This window comes from Hyperoodon ampullatus (genome assembly GCF_949752795.1).
Source record: "Hyperoodon ampullatus genome assembly, chromosome: 3".
Taxonomy (NCBI): Eukaryota; Metazoa; Chordata; class Mammalia; order Artiodactyla; family Ziphiidae; genus Hyperoodon; species Hyperoodon ampullatus.
This window is the reverse complement of record NC_136916.1, coordinates 93231803-93254209: the sequence shown is the minus strand read 5'-3', so window position 1 is coordinate 93254209 and position 22407 is coordinate 93231803. Positions and strand designations below refer to the sequence as shown.

At 48.4% G+C, this 22407-nt stretch overlaps 1 protein-coding gene across 7 annotated transcripts in view; it reads right to left on the bottom strand.

The window, feature by feature from the left end:
* Positions 1-22407, bottom strand: part of FRMD5 (FERM domain containing 5) — a gene marked incomplete at both ends in the record, with an annotated part of 347778 nt that overhangs the window by 40998 nt on the left and 284373 nt on the right. For 4 of the 7 annotated variants that reach the window (XM_079700554.1, XM_079700550.1, XM_079700552.1 and 1 more), the window contains 3 exons: positions 28-106; positions 336-378; positions 5643-5747. In XM_079700554.1, the coding sequence (XP_079556680.1) occupies positions 28-106; positions 336-378; positions 5643-5747 (227 nt within the window). Of the gene's footprint in view, positions 1-27; positions 188-335; positions 379-5642; positions 5748-22407 lie in introns of those variants that run through there. The other 3 variants (XM_079700551.1, XM_079700555.1, XM_079700556.1) reach the window with 3 other exon arrangements.

The window sequence follows — 22407 nt, the reverse complement described above, 5'->3', positions numbered from 1 at the left end:
GGCTGAGGGACATGGGCTCAGCCTTACCTGGTTATTTCTTCTTTCAGGGCAGCAGGGTCTGCAGGGTAAAACTTCACGCGGAAACACATGGTGAATGGAGGCTGGGCTGCAGAGAAAAAGAGGTGCCCATCAGGAAGACCTTCCCAGAAAGATGACTGGGCTCCCCACCCCACTGGGATACACAGGTCTCTGAACCATCTGAAGAAAATCTTCACATGTTTAGGGCCAACTTACACTTAGAACAGTGGAAAATTCCCAAGACTCAGTGCAAGTGGGAGGTTTCCTCCCACCCTCCCCAGGGGTGAGGCTTCCGTCTTTTCATGGACAATACTTACATCTCAACTGCTTCACCACCGACTTTGTAAACTCCAACCAATGCTGAAACAGAGAACACAGAACAAGAAAGCCCTAATGAGAAGCAGTGTCAAATATAACTTGTTTTATTCAATTTAAAAAACTAGACAGATTGTAGCCCAGGGTGAAAGCAGCTCAGAAGCTTGTGATATGTAGGCTTGGAGAGTACAGAATGATACGATTTTCTGAAATAAGCTCTCCATGGAACCAGCTGTGAAGGGGGGAAGAGATCCAGCTTCAGATGCCATTTCTGGGCTTCCCTGGCAATGCCGCCTTCCAACGTAGGGCGCCAGAGTTCCAAGCCATGTTTCTGGCATGCCAGTAGGCACAAATGAAAGCACATATGTGTGATGGGGACAGAGCCCCACCTGGCTTTAGTAGGGAAATACTCCCTTTAATGCGTTGTGTTTGTGTTATGCAGTGGGGACAGGATGACACACAGAGGCTATTGGTAGCAGCTCTAGAAAGCAATGGCAGGTGGAATTTCATAAATGTTGAGAAGGCAGGGATGGCTGGTGTATATTTCATCTTTGTTTGAGCAACGCATTGCCAACCCTTGTGTTAGGGAATACATACTCAGGATTCCTTGGCATCCAGGGATGTTTAAAATCTAAGTCTCATAAGATAACTAACCACAACCAATGTGTAGTATCCTGTTCTCCCTGGATTTTTCACAGAGGCAGGACGTGGTAGCAATGCATTTTTTCCCATGGTACTTACGTTTGGGAAAGGAAGCAACAAGAACGTTCTATATCAGTTTCCCACTTCTCCATGGATGCCTTATAAAATGCACTATTGATGTTTGTTGCTTTTATGATAATCAGGAACCTTGATAATTTGCAGAGAGCTAGAATTGCTGATATTTGGGGCTTGATTATCTGGAAGTAGCTTAAAACCACTGCTCTGTGAGGGCAGAAAACTCTGTCGTGTTTACCACTGTAACACTGGTGCCCAGCTCAGTGTTCAGTGTGCAGCTGTAGAACAGGAGAAGGAACCAGGTCCACACCTCTCTCCTTTCTGACTACTTCTATTTAGTAAAACGTCTGGCAGAGTCCTCCCTCTGGCAGGAAAGCAGGCAGGGCCACGCAGACGCATCCTAGCCTCCCTCGATGCCCAGCTCTCACCTTCTGGGCTGGGCCGTGGGTCACACAGTTAATGGACCCACCAAGAGCCAGTTCTTCCGTCAGCTCCACATGGATAATCTGGGCTGACATCCTGCTCTCTTGCTTCCTCTGATCTGAGTTCCCACGAGGCTGGCAACTCATTATAGCCACTCAGTGTGGTTTAAGAGGTCCTTCTCACATTACACGGCCCACTGCGGCTTGGCTTCACAGGGAAGCAAAGGCAGGAGATGAAACTGCATGGAAACAACTGGGGTTCCAGACCATGCCTATGAAGGCGGAGGAGGCCTGTCTGTGCGGAGCACACCAGAATTGTGGACAGTGAGAAGAGCACAGCAAGTGTCGGGGACTCAGAAAACTAAATGCCCTGAGGCACTGGACCGATAGATTAAAATAAATAAACGAAGATAGAAGGAAGCTAACTGCAATGATAGATCCATTATCAGCAGAAGGCAGAGAGGCTGAATGACAAAAGGCTATTCCCCTTGGCAATAGCTGGAGAGAAGACTTCAGTTTGTACTGGAGTGAGAGCTCCAGAAAGGAGTGAGGCTGGAGGAGACCGGGAGCAGGTGGAAAGAGGGTGGAAAGCTTGTCCAAGAGGGTCTGGTAGAGAAATCTTGACAGGATCCCCCAAATATGGTGATGGCCAGAGTTACCTTTTGCAGCTGTCTGCCTACATCTGGGTCCCAGAATCACTAGCAAATTGATAACACTGGGTTGGGGAGGAGGGATCAGGAGAAGAGTAAAAAGAAGGTTCAGAGGGCGGAGCTTCCTCCTGCATGTGGGTGAAGGAGCCAAGGTGGTACAACCTTCAGACTCTGGGGGCTTGAAGGAGAGGGTGAGAATAGTCTGAGACCAGGGCCTGAGTCAGGAACAGGGGAGGGGAGTGAGGGCAGCTCCTCCAGGAGGGACCAGAGGAATCCCAGACCCCATGGAGACCCCTGCAGAGCAAGCGATGATGGGATGGATGTGAGCAATGGGCTCTGCCACCCTGGCACTCAGGGGAAGAGGTCTGGGGCAGGCAGGGAGCTCACCTCCTCCATCTCTATTGTGATCAGTAGATCTAGGACAATTCTTTACAAGTCCATCTCCCCACAGCTCTCAAGGACCCTCTCAAGCCTCCCTGCTCTCCTTAAACCCTCAATAAAAGCACAGAATCATGTCACTTTAGAGGCTATAGGCTATGAATTCAGCATGGAACCCCCAGAAACCGCACAGGCTCTGGCATCAGGCAGGTCTGAGCAGGAGACAGGCTTTGCCACTTGCCTTGGGCAAGGCACATAACCTGTCCGAGACCGTCCACTCATCTGGAGAATGGATGGTATAACTGCGGATACTCATCTCATTCGTGTTAAGGATCAAATAGCACATGTGAAACTCTTAGCTTCGTGCCTGATACACCTCATCACTCAACGTCCACTGGCTGAAAGATCTAGGTTTATGCCCAGCGTGGAGCCTGGCACAAAGGAGTCACTCCATGAAAGTTTCTTTCTCCTTTTCCCCATTTCCTTATTTTTCTCTGTCTCCTTTGGCTTTTAATCTTTGTCATCTCAACATACTCTCTTTTTTTTTTTTTTTTTTTTTTTTTGCGGTACGCAGGCCTCTCACCGCTGTGGCCTCTCCCATTGCGGAGCACAGGCTCCGGACGCGCAGGCTCAGCGGCCATGGCTCACGGGCCCAGCCGCTCCACGGCATGTGGGATCCTCCCGTACCGGGACACGAACCCACGTCCCCTGCATTGGCAGGCGGACTCTCAACCACTGCGCCACCAGGGAAGCCCTCAACATACTCTCTTATCCTCCTCAAGCACATGCTGATCCAACTAAAAAATAATGAACAGGATACATTTTACCCTTTTTTCTTCATATGCCACCGTCTTTGGGAGATGAAGCGACCTTGGGGTAACTGGTCTTCCTTCTTAAGGAGAAACAGCTCTGACTCCCCAAAATAAACAAACTACAACAACAAAATCCCTTTGTAAAAACCGTCTAAGACTCTACCATTACAGAGTGAACGGACACCTAGAGCATGTGATGACATGTAGCTTCCTGGTGTCGTGGCACTTTGGGGGGTCTTATACTATCGTCCAGAGCTAAGGATAGTATTTATGACAAGACAGTGGGGCCTTTATAGGGTGAGGGGCTGACCTCAACACTCCTCAAACACTGGTGACGCTCAAAATTCTGCTGAGCCAGGAGGAATGAAACACAGCAGCAAAGTGGGGCAGGGCTTGTCAAAGGAAACAGATTTCAGGCTTTGGTTTCTTTCCTATAGCTCAAGTCTTCAGCATAAAACCCTAAATGTGACCTGGAGACACAACGGCTCAGAGCATCAAACAACAAAACAACACCTGGGGGCTTCTGTGGTGGTGCAGTGGTTAAGAATCCGCCTGCCAATGCAGGGGACGCGTGTTCGATCCCTGGTCTGGGAAGATCCCACATGCTGCGGAGCGGCTGGGCCCGTGGGCCACAACTACGGAGTCTGTGCTCTAGAGCCTGCGAGCCACAACTACTGGGCCCACGTGCTGCAACTACTGAAACCCGTGTGTCTAGAGCCTGTGCTCTGCAACAAAAGAAGTCACTGCAGTGAGAAGCCTGCTCACTGCAACGAAGAGTAGCCCCTGCTCGCTGCAACTAGATAAAGCCTGGGAGCAGCGATGAAGACCTGATGCAGCCAAATAATTAATTAATAAATGAATGAATAAATGAATGAATGAAACAAATAACACCACTTGATTCTGGCTTGGAGAGGGAGTTACCTGTGGCCCTGGGCACTGCTGGGAGGCTGCGCCCTCCAGGGCTCCAAGGTCCCCAGTGGTGACAGAGATGAAGCTCATGTTTGGAGCTATGAAAAAAATGAGTGGACCCACGAAAGGGGGGCCCGCTGGGGCTCGTGGTGACAGTGCTTTTGGAGGATGGTAGATGACAGTGGGTGTGGGGAAGGGAGGCAGTGAGGCCTGAACGCTTCTGCATACTTTCCCACTTCGGTGGGGATGCCAGAGAGAACCTCCCCACATCGAGCAAAGGGCTGATGGACAGAAGTTATAGGAACTGCAGGTGTGGGCCTGAAGGGTAGCTGGGCAAGTGGAGGGCAGGAACATGGCCCTATAACCCACTAACTCACCCACTCACCATTCCTTCAGCAGATATTTATTGAGCATCCACTGCATTCTAGGCCCTGTGCTAGTTCCATGGGTTACAGTGATGAATGAGATAAAGTCCACGCCCTCATGGAACTCATATTTTTGCAAGGAACACAGGTAATCAAACAGGTGATACCAGCATGGTGTAATAAGTTCTACTCCAATAGGGGTAGAACAGGGCACATGGGGACACATCAGGGGGGCCCCCTCAGTCAGAGTAGGGTTTAGGGAAGGCTTCCGGGAGGAAGTCGAAGCCTAAGCTGAGACCTTACATGTGAGAAGGAGTTAGCCAGAAGGAAAGTGTGGAGAGTAGAGAAGTGAGGGAAGGGGAAGCGATGTTCCAGAGGAGAACTGTACAGGTGAAGGCTCTGAAGAGAAGACTGATGTGTGTGGAGAGCCACAGTATGGTCCGGCGGGGCCACAGCAGGGTGGAGATGGTCGGGGAGATGAAGCTGGAGGGGTAGTCAGGGGCCTTGTTTCTGTATCTGTCCGGAATATCACAGTCCTTGTCAATGCCTTGAGTCTGTAGAGCCGCCCACGTTGTGTAGAGCAGAACAAGAATTGCAGGATTTGCAAGGGCTGAAAAGCCCACGTCAGTTCGGCTCCTTCTCTGTCCTGCCCGGATTGGGTTGTTGTGGCACTTAGGTGAGACCCTTCCTAAGCAGAACAAGGCGAATCAGCCCATTTACTAGAGAGGGGCCGGAGAGCCTCAGCCTGTGACCTGGGCTCTGAGACCACAACACCTGCCCAGCTGCCCTGACTCTAACTGGGCAGCTTTGGACAAATCACTTCAGCTCTCGAGGCTGCCATTTCAGCATCTAAAAAACGATGGACCACTCCAGCTGAGCTCTGCTACGGGGTCTTCCAGGTCTCACAATATGATCTGAAGAGGTGACACCGAACTGCAGGGTCCGGTTGGTCCCCGACTCCTGCGGCTAAACTCTGAACATGAGTGACAGACAGTTCAGGGCCTCAGGCTTACTGACCAACCCTCTCCTCGATCTGTGCTTTGAATATTGACTTACCCGCTGCTTATCAGGGTCCACAAAGCGAATCCCAAAATAGTCTTTCTCAAGCAGATTCAGGTGGTGGCAAAGAAGGTCAAACAGGTATTGGCCTTTGGCATCTCTCTGCAAAGAAAGCAAGCTCCGTTGAGAAATGGGCGGGCTTCTTCAGTATAACTTTGTTTTGTTGGTCGTTAAAAATCGTTTGTAACAGTTGCATAAGGATGTGAAAGGGGCACATGTCCATAACTGTGTCCTCCATAGCGTGATGGATTCAACATTCTCAGGAATTCTGAGGCTTTCAGCACCTGGAAGGAGACCAAGAACCCTTCCATCCACAAAGATGTCAGAGAAGGCAGACAGAGTCAGGTAGGCCCAGTTCCCACCTATAATGCACACAGCTTTCCTCTGGACTGTCGTGTGGAACTCACCAAGCCCAGCTGGCTCTGCCTCTAAAGTGCATCATGAACCCTCCTGCTTGTCTCCATCCCCATCACCAACTCCCTAGGTGAAGCCACCACCACCCGCAACTGGACCACGGCCAGAGCCTGCTAGCCAGTCCTCTGCTTCTGTGCTCACCCTTTCTCCACATGGCGGCCAGGGTGACCGCAATTTAGACAAACTGTCTTTTTTTAATGAATAAGTAATACAGACACATAGTAAGATATTCAAACATACAAAAGAAAATACTATGAAGAGTCTCCCTTTTACCTATGCTGCAGTTCCCCATCCCCAGAAGCAAACCCTCACCAGCTTCTTGGGTATCCTTAATGAGGTTATTTTATACACCGGCAAGCCTATATACATATACATCTCCTGTTTTAAAAAGACATTAGCAGGGCTTCCCTGGTGGCGCAGTGGTTGAGAGTCCGCCTGCCGATGCAGGGCACACGGGTTCGTGCCCCGGTCCGGGAGGATCCCACATGCCGCGGAGCGGCTGGGCCCGTGAGCCATGGCCGCTGAGCCTGTGCGTCCGGAGCCTGTGCTCCGCAACGGAAGAGGCCACAACAGTGAGAGGCCCGCGTAGCGAAAAAAAAAAAAAAAAAGACATTAGCAGCATATTTTATACTGTATTCTGCTTCTTGGGATTTTTCCCCACGTAGGGTATCTTGTGACTCTTTCTACAGCAGCACATATAGATATGCCTCACAGCTCTTAACTGCAGCGAGCACGCAGTGACCTTTAATGACGTTGCCGCTTGTGTGTAACACTGTCAGCAAGGGGCTTCTCTTGCTCTCAGAATAAAATCCAAGCTCTGACCGTGGCCTCCAAGGCCCTACACGACCTGGCTCCTGCCTCCTCTCTGAACTCACCCCAAATCATTCTTCTCACCACTCTCCGGCCACCGTCTCTCTGTTCCTGAGCATGCCGAGGCGTTTCTGCCTCTGCGTCTTTGTATCCCCTCTGCCTGGGATGCCCTTCCTCCAGCTCTTCATCTCCTTGAGGTCTCAACTCAAATGTCCTTGCTGCAGAGAGGTCTTTCCCTACAGAACAGCCCCTCCCTGTCACTATCTATCTCATTTATTTATCCTGCTTATTTCCTTCATGGCACTGACAACGGCCGGTCATTATCGTGTTCATTTGTTTACTTATTTATCACCTGCTCCCTTTCTACACCACACTTTTCATGAGGGTAGGAGCCCCCCCCCCCCCAGAATTTAGCACAGGGCTTGGCATATGGCAGGTGTGTCCTCAATAATTATTTGTTGAATCAACGGATAGAAGGTGGAGGGGTGGCTAAAAGGTTTTACAAAATGTCAAGAAATTAGGCCACTTCTAAACCCATAACCTTCTCCTCAGGGACCTGCCTGGGTATCTCTGATGAGCTGGGAGAATGACTTGCAGGGAAGTGTCCGAACAGCTGGAGTTCTGCAAGACAGCACCTCTGGGCCTGTCCCCAGTGGTCTCCGCAGCTCAGCTGAGATGCTCATCTCTGGTGGATGTGTGTTTAATTCTGCAGGCAAATCAAGGTGGTCTTATAAGATCCAAACTGTCTCACCTATGACAAGGCCCAAGGCCATGGGTAATTACAGAAGGACCTGGCCCTGCTCCTGGAATGGAGAGATCTTTAAGACCGTTTACCCCTCGTCTCCGTCCCTTCTGCCAGCTCACCCTATACTTTCCAAGGAGAACTAGGACAGGCTATCAAATCTCTCAGCAAGTATCTTAAGAAGCTTACGCTTGCAGGATTGGAAGGATGAGTGAGTGGACAGCTCAACTAAGGAAGGTGGTGCCATGTGGGCACCTCCCCTGCTCTTCTGCTGGCCTCACACTCCCGCCCACAACATAACCTTGAGGCAGCTGGCCCCATTCTTACACCCTTCAGTCTCCCACCAGCAAGAGCTACTCTCACAACAGAGACTTGTTATGAATCACACTGGGACTTCAGGGCAGTGGGCCACAAACCAGGTCTTTCAAAGGACTCCATCAACAACTGTCACTGTGGGCAGGGGCTGTCAACTCTTTCCTTACTGATGCCCCAGAGTGTGGGAAAAGTTTAAAGTCATTTTTAAGGTTCTTCTGGGAACAGAGAAAATATGCTTAACCCGGTCTCAAGCAGCATGTCCTGTACCGTTATCTCTCTCAAAGCAATTGAAATGGAATACTAAGAGACAGTTGCATATTATGAATATTTTTCTCTACAAATTGTCCTTTGCACCAAGCTGGCTACTACACTGTGATCAGCTGGGGTGAGTTTTTTTTTTTTATTGAAGTATAGTTGATTTACATATTATGTTAGTTTCAGGTGTACAGCATAGTGATTCGGTATTTTTGCAGATTATACTTTATTACAGGTTATTACGAGATAATTGGTATAATTCCGAGGTATAGAGTATATCCTTGTTGTTCACCTATTTTATAAACAGTACTTTGTATCTGTTAATTCCATACCCCTAATTTGTCCCTCCTGGTGTGAGTTTTAATAGCTGAAGAAGTTCCCTTCCTTACATACAACAGCCATATTAGCAGAAGCCTGGGGCAGCCATGGGGAAATTGCGCCTCTGTGATAGAAATCACATGGACTTTTGATAAGAATCATGTCTTCTCACAGACATAGAGAATGGACTTGAGGACATGGAGAGGGGGAAGGGTAAGCTGGGATGAAGTGAGAGAGTGGCATGGACGTATATACACTACCAAATGTAAAATAGATAGCTAGTGGGAAGCAGCCACACAGCACAGGGAGATCAGCTCAGTGCTCTGTGTCCACGTAGAGGGGTGGGACAGGGAGGGTGGGAGGGAGACGCAAGAGGGAAGAGATATGGGGATGTATGTATATGTATAGCTGATTCACTTTGTTATATAGCAGAAACTAACACACCATTGTGTTAAAGCAATTATACCCCAATAAAGATGTTAAAAAAAAAAGAATCATGTCTTCCACAAAAACAACTCATACTCATGGGTTGGCAGCTCAAATACACTTGTAGGGCTCTTAGCTGGTAAGAACATTAAATTCAGCAGATCCAACCTCAGAGTTCTTCCACTTCACAGGAAGAAAAAGGAAGCATGGCTTTTCTCTTCAGGTAGTTGTAAAAAAAGAAAAAAAGACACATCCCATTGTACATTCCCTTTATCAGTGAAAAAGGATCTTTTTATCATTATTTCTCAGCATCTGGTGAAACCCCTGCTCCCCACCAGGAAGTCAGAGTTCCTCAGCTTCCCACTTACCCGTGGTGGAGGCATGGTTTTGAGCCACGAAGCTCTCGTGGGGACTAATGAAGACAAGCATCTTCCCTTGCTGTGTCTCCAAGGTTGGAGGGAAGGAAGGGAGAGAGGTAGAAGCAGAGCTCCTCCTTAGAGCGGAATCCCATGAAGTTTAAAACCCCAGAAGAAACACAAAGGCAGGATCTACTGAGAGCTGCTGGGACACCTTTCACACAGAGTTGCAATCGCCCCTCCCTTGGAGCACCCGCTCCTGTGGCTGGTGGAGTGGCCCCAGGCAGTCTTTGGGGGAAAAGTCACATTCAGCTGGACCCTCCTGTTGGGTTCCTACAGCAAGCCTCTGGCAAGGCCTAGGGTTTAGGAATTTAAAACTTCCTGGCCTTGCACTTCCAGATGCCAGCCATGTCCGAGGATTCCCTCTCCGTGGTCTCCCTGCCTTAAGTTGGGGCTTTCTGGAATATTCTCTGGCAGCCGGCTTTCTCTTTTGGTGGGACGGCAAAGTCCAGCGAGTTCTGTCTCCTTTTCCCTTTGCTGGCGGTTGCCCTGCTGCTATGCTAACCCGCATGTTGTGTGCTCAATGTTGTACCATCGATTATACTGGAGAAACAGGCACTCACGCTGACAGGTGATTACTGTTTAGTCAAAAAGTCGGGGCTCCAAGCCTGAGGCCGTTTATCTTCAGGACAAGCGAGCTGAGGCAGAGCACACAAATCCATCTAAACCTCAGAGGTTATTCTCTTCACAAGGACATTAGTGGGTCACAATAACGTACTAAACACCCATCTAAAAACTAAATTTACATTTTATGAACCACAATAGCACCTACACACATTTGAAAATAATAGTGCGTACACATGCATCCTTTTAATTCTCTCTATATGGTGCCCAGAATGATTCATGAGCCCCTTAGAATCATTTTGAAACTCAGAGGTCAGGAGAATTCATATTGGTGCTCCTTCCTGGAGGGCCTGGTTCTAGTTCTCTATGGTTTGTCAGTTCTTTAGGGAAGGCGCTGAGACAGCAAGCAGTAAGCAGGCTTGGGCCAGTGACCTAAACTAGTCAAGGTTAATTGCATTTTCTGCCTCACAGTCAATACCCTTGGGTAGGAGAACCGCTTTTTTTTTTTTTTTAACCCATCACAGGGTCAATCCCAGGGACTCTGGCGTGGTGCATCCAGATAAGAGGAGCTAACATGTAGAAAGCTCCCCACTCACTGGGCCTTCTTCAATCCAGCTTACCTGTGAGGCAGGTAGATTATAAGTGCAAGCTACCTGAGTCGTGAAGAGGGCACGAGCCATCACAACTTTCTCAGATCCTGGGCCACATGCAGTTAAAGGGGAGCTGGCCATGGTTTCACGGCCCTTCAAGAAGGCAGAGGGGAGGTGGAGGGTTGCAGGAGGTGGGCACCTGGCCTCCAAAAGCGCAAGAGTCCGGGAGTGTGGAAAGGCCATGCCAGGATGGGGGGTGGCTGGGGGAGGAAGCAAGAGCTGAACAAGTTGTCCTCGGGGGCCCGAGAGGGAGGGACAAGGCACCCAGCACCCTAGGGGTGGGATGGCATCCCAGCCTCTATTCTGTCTTAACTTTACATTTACACTTCTTGTGGGTCAAAGACTTCCTGGCTTTCCTTATCCGTGTCGTATAAGGGCATGTGCACGCAGCCGTCTGCCAGATTCAGGAGCAGATGCTGTGTAAAAGCACTTTAATGTCGGAACTTCCCTGGTGGTGCAGTGTTTAAGAATCCGCCTGCCCATGCAGGGGACATGGGTTTGAGCCCCAGTCCGGGAAGATCCCACATGCCGCAGAGCAACTAAGTCTGTGTGCCACAACTACTGAGCCCATGTGCCACAACTACTCAAGCCTGCGCACCTAGAGCCCGTGCTCCCCAACAAGAAAAGCTACCGCAATGAGAAGCCCGTGCACCACAACAAAGAGTAGCCCCCGTTCGCTGCAACTAGAGAAAGCCCGCGTGCAGCAACGAAGACCCAAAGCAGCCAAAAAGAAATAAATAAATTAAAAAAAAAAAAGCACTTTAACGTCACGGAGGAACAGCCACATTAGCTCATCTTCTCAGGGCCAGGGCGTGAGTACGCTGAGCTGAGAAGTGTGAATCCATCCCTGGGGTGCAGTCCTGCCCCTGTGTTCGCACACTACAAGCGGCCTGGCTTTCTGAGGCTCAGGGAGGAGAGGGGCACGAGTGCTAACAGCAGGGCCCCAGAGTTCTTAGCCTCTGCACCGTCCATGCCAATTTACATTTTCTTTGAAGGGACACAACTCCTGCCGAGCTTCTGGCCCAGGAGCCCACTTTTCTTGCTTAGTCATAAACCAACAAAATCTGCCCAGGAACTGCTGAGGCTGCGGCTAGAAAAGGCAGCCAGCTCGCTCTGGTAGAAGATGAGGGAGGGTAATTGCAGGGAGAAATGCAGCTGTACTGTGTCGTATAGCGGGTTGCCCCCAGTGCAGCAGGGCCAGAGCTTGGCCCCATGCAGGCCCTGGCTCCCTACTCTCAGAGGAGATGGACTCCAGAGCTCGGCAGTTAGGCTGGGAATGATGGGGCCCATGCAGGTACTTGGTACCTAGAATGTAGCACCAGGAGGCTGCCCTGGAGCCAGGTGGCCACGTGGCTCCTGGGGGAGAGGTCCGGCCCTGAGGAGGGAAGGCAGAGTTCAGAGGGAGAGAGGAACAGTGGTCACCCAGACTCCTGCAGCCACTGGCCCCAGCTAGTCCTTAACAAACGCAGCACCTTCTTGCCCCAATAACCAGCCATTCTACATGCAAACTGAGGGAATTGGGTGCTTTTCATGATGCAAATAGATATCTGTAGGTTCAGATGCCAGGCATGGGGCCTCAGGGAGCCCTGTTGGCAGTCCTTGCTTGGGTCACAGAACTGGCTGAGCTCGGCGCCACATGCCGTGGTAGGCAGAGGACATGCACATGGGGCAGGCAAAACACATTCCGTCTGGAAGGTGGAGGTCACTGTGTGCAAGTCAATGGCATGGGAGGGAGGACTACGTGTTCTGTTAGCACAGATGGTCCAAGCCAGACTCAACAAGGGCAGTTAAGACCCTCTGAGCAGATCCTCAAACCTGCTGTCGTAGCGCTTGTAAGAGCAGGGCTAACGAGAGGGCTAGACTTACTGAGATATCAGTGACGATGCTTCAAGAGCCAAGGCGTCCCCATTCCTATGTGGATTCCTTGTACCCGGTGAAGTTACCAGAAGGACAGAAAACCTGAGCTAGGCCTGAAGGAAAGCAAACTCACCTATCTTTCTCATGGTGAGGCCACTTTTACAGTAAAGTGACTCTTAGAAGCGTCACTGTTTCTTGCTATTGATTGAATAAATTTGGGTTGTATTTTTCTAGCCAGTGCTGAATACCTCAGTGGACTAGTCATATCACAGCTATAGAATTACTGAAAACTCAGCCAGGCTTGTTAGAAAAAAACTCAACACTTTGTATTTGTGTGAAGCTCATATTCTCTCTCTCTTTCACACACACACACACACACACGCACACACACACATCCTCTCATACAACTATGCCTACAACGTTGCTTCAGATAATTTGCAAAGAAAGCCCAGAATTGCATTTTGGGGCAAATAGACAACCCCTTGGAATGTAAACTGGTGCAGCCACTATGGAAAAGAGTATGGAAGTTCTTCAAAAAACTAAAAATAGAGTTGCTATGTGATCCAGCAATCCCACTCCTGGGCATATATCCAGAAAAAACATAATTCAAAAAGATATATGCACCCCTATGTTCACAGCAGCACTATACACAATAGCCAAGACATGAAACAACCTAAATGTCCATTGACAGATGAATGGATAAAGAAGATATGCTACATATATACCACGGAATATTACCCAACCATAAAAAGAAGGTAATAAGGCCATTTGCAGCAACATGGACAGACCTAGAGATTATCATACTAAGCGAAGTAAGTCAGAAAGAGAAAGACAAATACCATATGATATCACTTATATGTGGAATCTAAAATATGACACAAATGAACTTATCTACGAAACAGGAACAGACTCACAGACATAGAGAACAGACTTGTGGTTGCTGGGGGCAGGGGGGGTGGGGGAGGGAAGCACTGGGAGTTTGGGAGTAGCAGATGCAAACTATTATATATAGAATGGATAAAAATGGATAAACAACAAGGTCCTACTGTATAGCACAGGGAACTATATTCAATATCCTGTGATAAACCATAATGGAAAAGAATATGAAAAAGAATGTATATATGTGTAACTGAATCTCTATGCTGCACAGCAAAAATTAGCACAACATTCACTGTAAATCAGCTATACTTCAGTAACTAAATTACTTAAAAAGGAAATACAATAGACATCCCCTTGCACCCAACCCTAAAGACAGTTTGACAACACATTTTATTGCCTTTTTCTTTTTCTTTTTTTTTTGCAAAGGGCAAATGCACATGCTATTTGTCAAGCCTGGGAATTTCTGGGGTTAAGGGGAGTGGCCTGGGTGGCCAGGGTCAGGAGCACCATGTCAAGCTCAGCATCCTCACTGGTTCTCATAATCCTGAAGCCTTTCCCCCAGTCTCCTTGCCCCTCAGCAGAAAACTGTTTATTGGCCAGTACCAACAAATGTGGTGGGTTCTAGGCTGGACACATCCCATAATGAAGAGGCCATGATTTCTGAGTCCTGGTGCAGTCTCCTTTTCAATTACCCTATCAGGTCACTCACGTTCCCTTGGAGTTGACGTGGAGGCAAAGAGAGCAGAGAGGGGAAGGGCCCTGGGAAGCTTCACTGAGGATGAACCCTGGGCTTGGAGTCAAGGCCCTGCTCTGCCACTTCTCAGCTTGTGACCTCAGACCTGTCCCTTAATCCTTTGGAGCTTCCGTTTCCTTAGCTACAAAACAAGATTAACACTACATCTCTCAAAGGATTATTGTGAGGCTCAAAACAAGAGACATAATATACATAAAAACCCTGTGTATTTTCCCTACCAACCTCCTCTGCCTCCTGTGACCTCTTCTTCCCTTAGGCTGAATGGACTTGAACATAACACGGCCTTAGCGATGAGGCTGTGCACTCACGGAACAGAAGCCAGTCCTCCCTGGACAAGAATGCTCAGGTGGGTCCTGGCTACACGTCCACCTGTGCAGTGTCCCCGAGCTTATGGGGTTGGCCACTATTTTGGAAATCTGCCCCGCGGGGCTCTCAAGGCACAGATTTGCATCTTCTCCATATCCCAAGGCTATTTTCCCCAGACTAGGTCAGAAGAAAAGTATAAAATATCAAATATATGCCATCAACCCAAACCCCTCAGAGGCCTGGCAGCTGTATTTAATTCCATGGGGACAAAGGCAGAGCTTCCTCTGATACACTCCTGACATGCTCCTAACACTCGGGAAGGAGTGAGTGAGGTGGAGGATGAGACACGACACAGTTCCAACAGCCACCATACCTTTTAATGCCTTGGCATTAATTAGAATAAAAAGAAAAAAAATTGGAAAAGTGTATTTAAGTTACTCCAGAGCCCCGATCTCTTTCAAAAATCATAATTGGTTCTCTTTGGCATTAAAGCTACAAGAGTGAACTGTAGCTTCAGACTCTTCCCCCTGCAGTCCGCAGGTGACTGCCCATCCTGCTGGCAGGTAAAGGGGGAGGTACGAACAAGCAGAGCTCACAGCTCCTGGATTGGAGTCCCAAGTTCCCCAGAGCTCACTCAGTCACTCACAGATGCTGGTGTCCCTAGCTAGGACCAGGCAGGTCATTCTCATTGCTTCTCCTGAGAAGGACAGCCAAGGCCTCCCTTGAAAAGTCTCTCATCAGAGCAGAGAAGCCTCTGAGGCAGGGTCCAGGGCCTGGCTCTTGGTCTGTGGTCCCACTGATGGTACAAAGCCACACTGATGAATGACCCCCTTCCCATCATTTAACTGGAGACAACCTCACTGGAACAAAACTGGGAGTCCCAGGAGAGCAGTGAGTCAGCTGGGGCCAGAAACCAAGCAGGTGGTGGAAAGATGGTTTATTTTACAAATGCTGAGGCCTGGGAAAGCAATGGGGCAAACCCCAGATCTCCCAATAGCAGCTGTCCCAGTGGTGGAGGGGGATGGAGTGGGGAGGTAAGGTAGGAGGCAATGGCTAGCTCTCCTGAAAATAGTTTCCTTAATAAACAAATTCAGAACCATACCATGCTCTGGACCAGTGGTTCTAACTGGAGCCTGCGCTGGAATCACCTGGATAGTTGTTAAAACAGAATGCTGGGTCCCTCTCCCAGAGTATCTGGCCCAGTGGGTCTGGGATGGGGCTTAACAAGATCAAGGTGATGCCCATGCTGATGGTCTGGGGATCATGGGACTAGATTCACCCTTCTCCAGCACCTGTTGGTCACTAGCAGCTCTCGGGGCAAGGACTGCAGGGATAAGGGGGAGAAAAAGTGGATATTTGAACTCCAGGACAAACACCACTCTAGAATTGTGCTCCTGCTTTGTCAGCACAATTCTCACTTTTTTCTTTAAGTGCTCAGTTTATTTTTTTTTTAAGATTTTTTTTTTGATGTGGACCATTTTAAAAGTCTTCATTGAATTTGTTACAATACTGCTTCTGTTTTATGCTTTGTTTTTTTTTTTTGGCCGTGAGGCATGTGGGATATTAGATCCCTGACCAGGGATCGAACCTGCACCCGCTGCATTGGAAGGCGAAGTCTCAACCACTGGACCGCCAAGGAAGTCCCACAACTCTCACTTTTTATTCAGTTTTCATGTTCTCACGTACCAAGAGTACCAACTTCAGAGCACTAGGCTTGTGGGTTCAATACTACAGAGGAATTCTGCTCCTTCCTGCCAGATTTTTCAAACTCTACCTTTCATGACAGTGGGCAGCTGCCCAGTTCTGGCTGGAAAGTTCAAGTCCCCAATCACCATTTACTTTCAATGGCTAAGTAGCACAAAATTCACTGCCCTTTTGTCATGAGCTACATCATCAGAAAATAAAGCTGGCAGGTATCATCAAGCCTAATTCAGAGAAAGAGCTCCCTTCTCACCCCAGTTCTGCCATCAGTGGCAGGGAGTCTGTTCCAGAACATTTCCTCTCCTGGCCTCTAGGGTCTCTCGTCTAGGAAGCAGGTGGGCTGGGGGCTGCCCCAGACCCCTGCCTGCTGCTGCCTCCTTCCTGTATCTGTGCTCTTTAAGGTTCTCAGTCAGACTTGCGTCTTGGCGGTCATGACCAGCCTTCTCCTTTCTCTTTCCTGGGTGAGGATCCAGATGTTCCTCCATCAGTGGGTGGGGAAGTAGATGGGTATGGGATAGGTGCCCTGAGGATGTTCCATGCCAGGGAGGAAAGTCTTCTGTGTTCAGCTTTGAGCAGGGAGTTTGGGGCAGGAGGGGCATGAGGGAGTAAGGAAAGGCAAATTCTGAGACCAAGAGAATTTGGGCAAGTCATTTCTTTCTCTGAGTCTCAGTTTCCCTCTGTGTAAATGACCTTGTGTCCCTTTATGCCTTTATGTGCCCAGAGCCTCTGATTCTGTTCTTAGCTGACCAGAGTAATCACAGGTCCATCTTCTCTTAAGTGAGGATAAAATAAGTGAAAAAAAAAAATCCAAAAAGGGTAATCAGGTAGCTTTACAAGGTGGATGTTTATTAAGACATTTATCGCTAGTTTAATTAATTTGAAAAACTCAGGGCCATTGCTCAAAGTAAATGGGAAGGGTAACTAAACAGAATTCATTCAATTCTGGAAACTGCCTCTAGCAGGCCTCAGACAGTGAAGACCATTAGGTGAAACTATTATCCCACTATGAGTCTGGTCATTTTACATTCCGCTGTGAACTACGGAAACAATCCTCTTAGATCCTCCAGTGCACCCCTCCGGCCTCACACAGAGGGAACTGCTGCAGGATCTTCTCAGGTTGGATGCTGAGGCTGTGCCTCCCTCTGTCCTCCCCAGGCCCACTGTTTCCTAGACTACATCCCAGGTGGCAGTGGGGCTCCTGAATTTCTGTATGAAAGGGCCTTAGGGGTGATAGTCTGGGGTTGGGGAGGGGAATGAAGTTTTCTTTGCATGACCCTGAATATAAGATTGACAACTCTTCAACTGTCTAATAAAGAAGGGATAGAGAATGACAGAGATGGGAAGGGGCTGATAAGGTGTCCCTTCCAACCTCATCCCACACTATCCTAAATTTGCCCGGAGGCAGAGCCTCTGAACTTGGGCTGAGGTAAAAGTCAAGGATGTGCTTTGAGGTAAGTGCCCTCCCAGTCCCTGAGCTTAAGTTTCCTGAGGGTTCTTCCAGATATAATTACTTCAGTGGCTGAGCAGCAACAGGTACCTCTTGGTCTATGAATAATTCCTGGGCTTGGAAATGTATCTCCTCACATGCACTGGAGGTGGGGTGGGGTGATCACCTCCCCAGGACATCAGGTGAAACCACGGTCTAGGCCTTGCAGTATGGTGGAGAGAGCAAACAGAGGTGGCAAGACTTGTGGACATGTGTCAGAGTTCCTTCAGCAGTTCTTCAGCCTGAAGAGTAGGGGTGAATGCAGGAGAGGCGGGAGCCTTGAGCTCAGCAGCACTCCTGAGGTCTCTGGCACATCCCTGTCATCTCTGTGCCTCTGCACAGCAAGGCCACCAATACTGAGACCAAGAGTCCCCTGAGGGCTGTACGGCAGCGCAGAGAAGTCACCACTGAAAAAAATTTTGCACATCTGCTGCAAACTGAATATTGTGTTATTTGAAGGCCAAAAAATGGATGACAAACCACTGGGGAAAATGCTCAACTCAGTATGTATCTATTGAGGGCCTCCCATGGGCAAGGCACTGCCTGAGCGTTCTCAGGACTGCAGAGACCTGGGATTTAGAGACATCTGAAAAAGTGACTTGGGAAAAGCCATCTTCTTTCCTCCAATCTCCTGGCACTCACTATGTGTACCATGAACCTGTCCTACTGCTGCCTCTCCATGTTCACGTCCCCGTTCCTGTCTGTTACCAGGAGAGGTAGAAGTGTGCTCCCCAGTGTTTGCGCTCATGGGGCATAGCCCAGGGCCTTGTACCTGATCCTCAGGAAGTGTTTGTTGATCAGCTACTAAATGATATGACCAGGCTATTAGCTGAAGATTAGCAGTAGCTCATCTTCCCTGAAGAGGTCCTCCTGGGTCTTCAACTCCTAATACCCAGTGAGATCAGTGCAGGAAAGAACAGAGAAGGATCATGTTGGGATAAGACTGCTCCTGGAGATGGAGTCCCTGTCCAAAGCAGAGTCAAACTTAACCCTAGCAATTATTCCAGGATTGGAGTCCCAAGTATTATCTTTTGTCCGGCCTCCTGATTCTAACTCCACCTGCACCTGAGTGGTACAAGGGTTCCCAGCCTAAACACCACCAGGCAACAGAAAGTGGCCTGCAGTACAGCTCGGCTCCAAAATAACTGCTTGGTCACCCACACAGTCATGGGAAAGGGAAACACAGCTCTGCTTCCAGGAAGGTCTCTAGCTGGGTCCTTGCCATTGAAAAGGGAATTAAAAGTTCGATACTGGAAAAGACTAATCATTACATATGTGTAATTATATTGATGTGAATCTCAGAGTCAAGTTCCTTTCAGGAAGTTGATATTAGAAAACACTTTCATGCTCCTGGGATCATGTGGAATAGGATTTAGGATGTTTTTAATTTCTGTAAATTATCAGACACCTTCCCATGGGCAAATTCCACATGTCTCTAGGTATTTCCTCTTTCCCTCACAGTTTTTCTGATGCTTTGCCTGTCTTTCTAAAATATTTCCCGACACCTAGCCAAGGTGCCCAGGATCTTCTCTGGGCTTCAGATCAACGGGTGATTAATAACATAGGACTGGATACCTCCCTTGTCATTTGTCACAGGTCAGGTTATACAGGAAGTGACTCTGGGATGGAGTTTAGCACGCAGGATGTTTTTAAGGAGTGCTCTTGGACTTGACACCCATGGAAAGTTATGAAAGAAAGCTGGAGTGGGCAGAGGGAGAAGGTGAGCTGCGACGCAGGCCTAGTGTCGACTTGGCTGAACTCTGGAGAGCTCTGGAGCTAGAATGGTCCTTCAGAGTTATTTCAAGTTGAACCAAAATAGCCAGGCCTTGTATACCCCTGCTTGAGCAGTCACTGGATGTAGACCACTGCCAACAGCACTCCCAGGGGATTGGGTGGAACATCAGAGTCTATCATATCACTCTCAACACAAACCCAAAATCATAACTACCATTTCTTTTTTTTTTTTTTTCTTTTTTTAAAAAATAAATTTATTTATTTTTGGCCGCGTTGGGTCTTCATTGCTGTGCGCAGGCCTTCTCTAGTTGCAGCGAGTGGGGGCTACTCTTCGTTGCAGTGCGTGGGCTTCTCATTGTGGTGGCTTCTCTTGTTGCAGAGTACGGGCTCTAGGCACGTGGGCTTCAGTAGTTGTGGCTCACAGGCTCAGTAGTTGTGGCTCACAGGCTCTAGAGTGCAGGCTCAGTAGTTGTGGCACACGGGCTTAGTTGCTCCGCGGCACGTGGGATCTTCCTGGACCAGGGATTGAACCCATGTCCCCTGCACTGGCAGGCAGATTCTTTTTTTTTTTTTTTAATAAATTTATTTATTTTATTTATTTATTTTTGGCTGTGTTCGGTCTTCATTGATGCACATGGGCTTTCTCTAGTTGCGGCGAGCAGGGGCTACTCTTCATTGCAGTGAGCAAGCTTCTCATTGCGGTGCACGTGTTGTGGAGCACGGGCTTTAGGCACGTGGGCTTCAGTAGTTGCAGCATACAGGCTCAGTAGTTGTGGAGCATGGGCTTAGTTGCTCGGCAGGCGGATTCTTAACCACTATGCCACCAGGGAAGTCCCATCCAAGAATTCTTAAATGGAACACAGTGATGACGGGGAACCAAGCAAATGTTCACCTTGTATGAGCATCAGTTACTCCCTATGCCCTCACACAGTGACATCCATGGGAGTTACTTCTTGCTGCCAGACTATTATGTTCCAGCTCCTAGGGTTTTCTGCTTTTTGAAGTTGTGTCTCATCCTTCACGGCCTATCAGGAGTCAACTCACAGCCTCCTCTCCAATGTTCTAATTTCAGGATTCTAAGTTTCTATGGGCCTTCACTTTGCCGAACGTCCCGACCCCCAGTGTGTCTCCCAGGATGTAGTGGCCGATCTTCACCCGCCCGTCGTGTTTCTGCTTCTCGGCTGTCGCCATCTTTCTCCAGGAACTGAGTCTGCGCATGGCGCCGCGGGAGGGGGCGGAGGGGCCGGGCTCATAACTACCATTTCTTAAGAGAAATGTGCAAAGCATTCCTCAAGCATTCTCTCTGATGTTAACAATTCCATAACAAAGGTTTCTGTTAATCCCATTTTACCAAAGAGGAAACCAAGGCTTAGTGGAGTTAAATGACATATCTAAGACCACACAACTAGTATGTGGGGCTCAAATCCAAGCCTACCTTGCCCCAAAGTTCACACTCCTTCCATTATGCTGAACTCCCATCATTCGATTTTTCTCGTATGTCCCCTGCGGAAGCAACCTACAGCTCCATACTTCTATGCAGCTTTGGGTTGGATTTATAATCCTCTGACTCTATGTCTAAATGCATAGCTAAGCCCATTGCTTGAATTTTTTTCTGACTCTTTAGATCTCTTAGACCTGGGCACTATTGGCCTGCTTCAAGCAGAAAACCACTCCTGCTGGAAAAAGTGGAGATGCCAGGCTTCTCCATGAGGATACGCAAAGGGGAAAAATCCTCAAAACCTAACAGGAAACCAGTAATTTAGTCGACAATATTTGAAGATGATGAATAAGAAATAAGCAGCATTTAAAGCCAGATTTCTTCTTACTTTTCTTTTAGGTTTTTTTTGGATCAGAACATTTCCAAATCTTTATATCCAGGAGATTAGAGATCAGCTGGTAACCAATCCCAAATACCCTAGATGGGGGAGCTGAGGCAAGAGCTGGGTGTAACACGAGAGGTCATATGCACTCTTTCTATGCCCCCAAAGGATGTTATCAATTAAAAAATTTTTTTTAAAATTTTGTCTGCGCCAGGTCTTAGTTGCAGCACGCAGGACCTTAGCTGCGGCATGTGGGATCTAGTTCCCTGACCAGGGATCAAACCCGGGCCCCCTGCATTGGGAGCGTGGAGTCTTACCCACTGGACCACCAGGGAAGTCCCTACCTTGTTCTTCCTTTGTACACTCCAGATATCGTTAAACTTTAACATGACATCTATAGGCCAGAGGAAGTCGGCGGCTCATGACAAGAAAAGCTGCTGCCTCAGCAAAACGATGCATCATTGGCAAGTTTACTGGGCCCTGCGGGTCTTTCTCCCCAGGCAGAGTGTCTTATATGTTGTTCTCTGAGGTGCTCTTTTCAATTCATCAAAGGTACTTACTTAGGAAAGCATATGACATCAGACTGTGTAAGAGACACAGTCAATGGAATAAGCTCTGGAGCAGCCCCTCAGTGTGTTCAAGTCCTCCCTGAATTTCAAGTAAGAAATCATATGAGGCCATATTACTGATATTACTGATACCTATTCTCCCTGCCCAGGAAGACTCCAAAGAGGAAGAGTGATGGGGTGATCCCCTCAATTTTCCATTAACTAGAGGTAAACCTTATTTTGGGGAGGGGAAGAATTTCTCACAAATTACAGTGAGGAGATATATGTCATAACAGAGGTATTGTACAAGGTACAGGGATAGTGTGATGGAATGAGACTACCAGAAGGACCTCACAAATGGAGGGATTTACAGACTGAGTCTTGAAGGACGCATAGAGCTTGCCAGCCTAGGAGTGGGAGAACTGCATAGGGAACAGCATGTCCAGAGCAGGGCATGTTCTAGGAATTTTACCACCTGCCATGGCACAAGGAGGTCTGTTGCAGGAGATCAAGGTGAAATACGGAGAGGCAGACAAGGGCTGGGTGGTCAATGGCCACATATGCCATCCTAAGGGCTTTATTCTGTCAGTGATGGCAAGGGTTGGAAAGATTTTGAGTGGGAATAAGATGTAAGTAGATTTCATGTTGGTGGAGGAGGATTAGAAGACGGTAAGACTAGAAGCAGGAAGACCAGATGGAAAATCATTGTAACAATCCAAATGAGCTTTGATGGACACACAGACTACGATAATGGTGATGAGGATAAA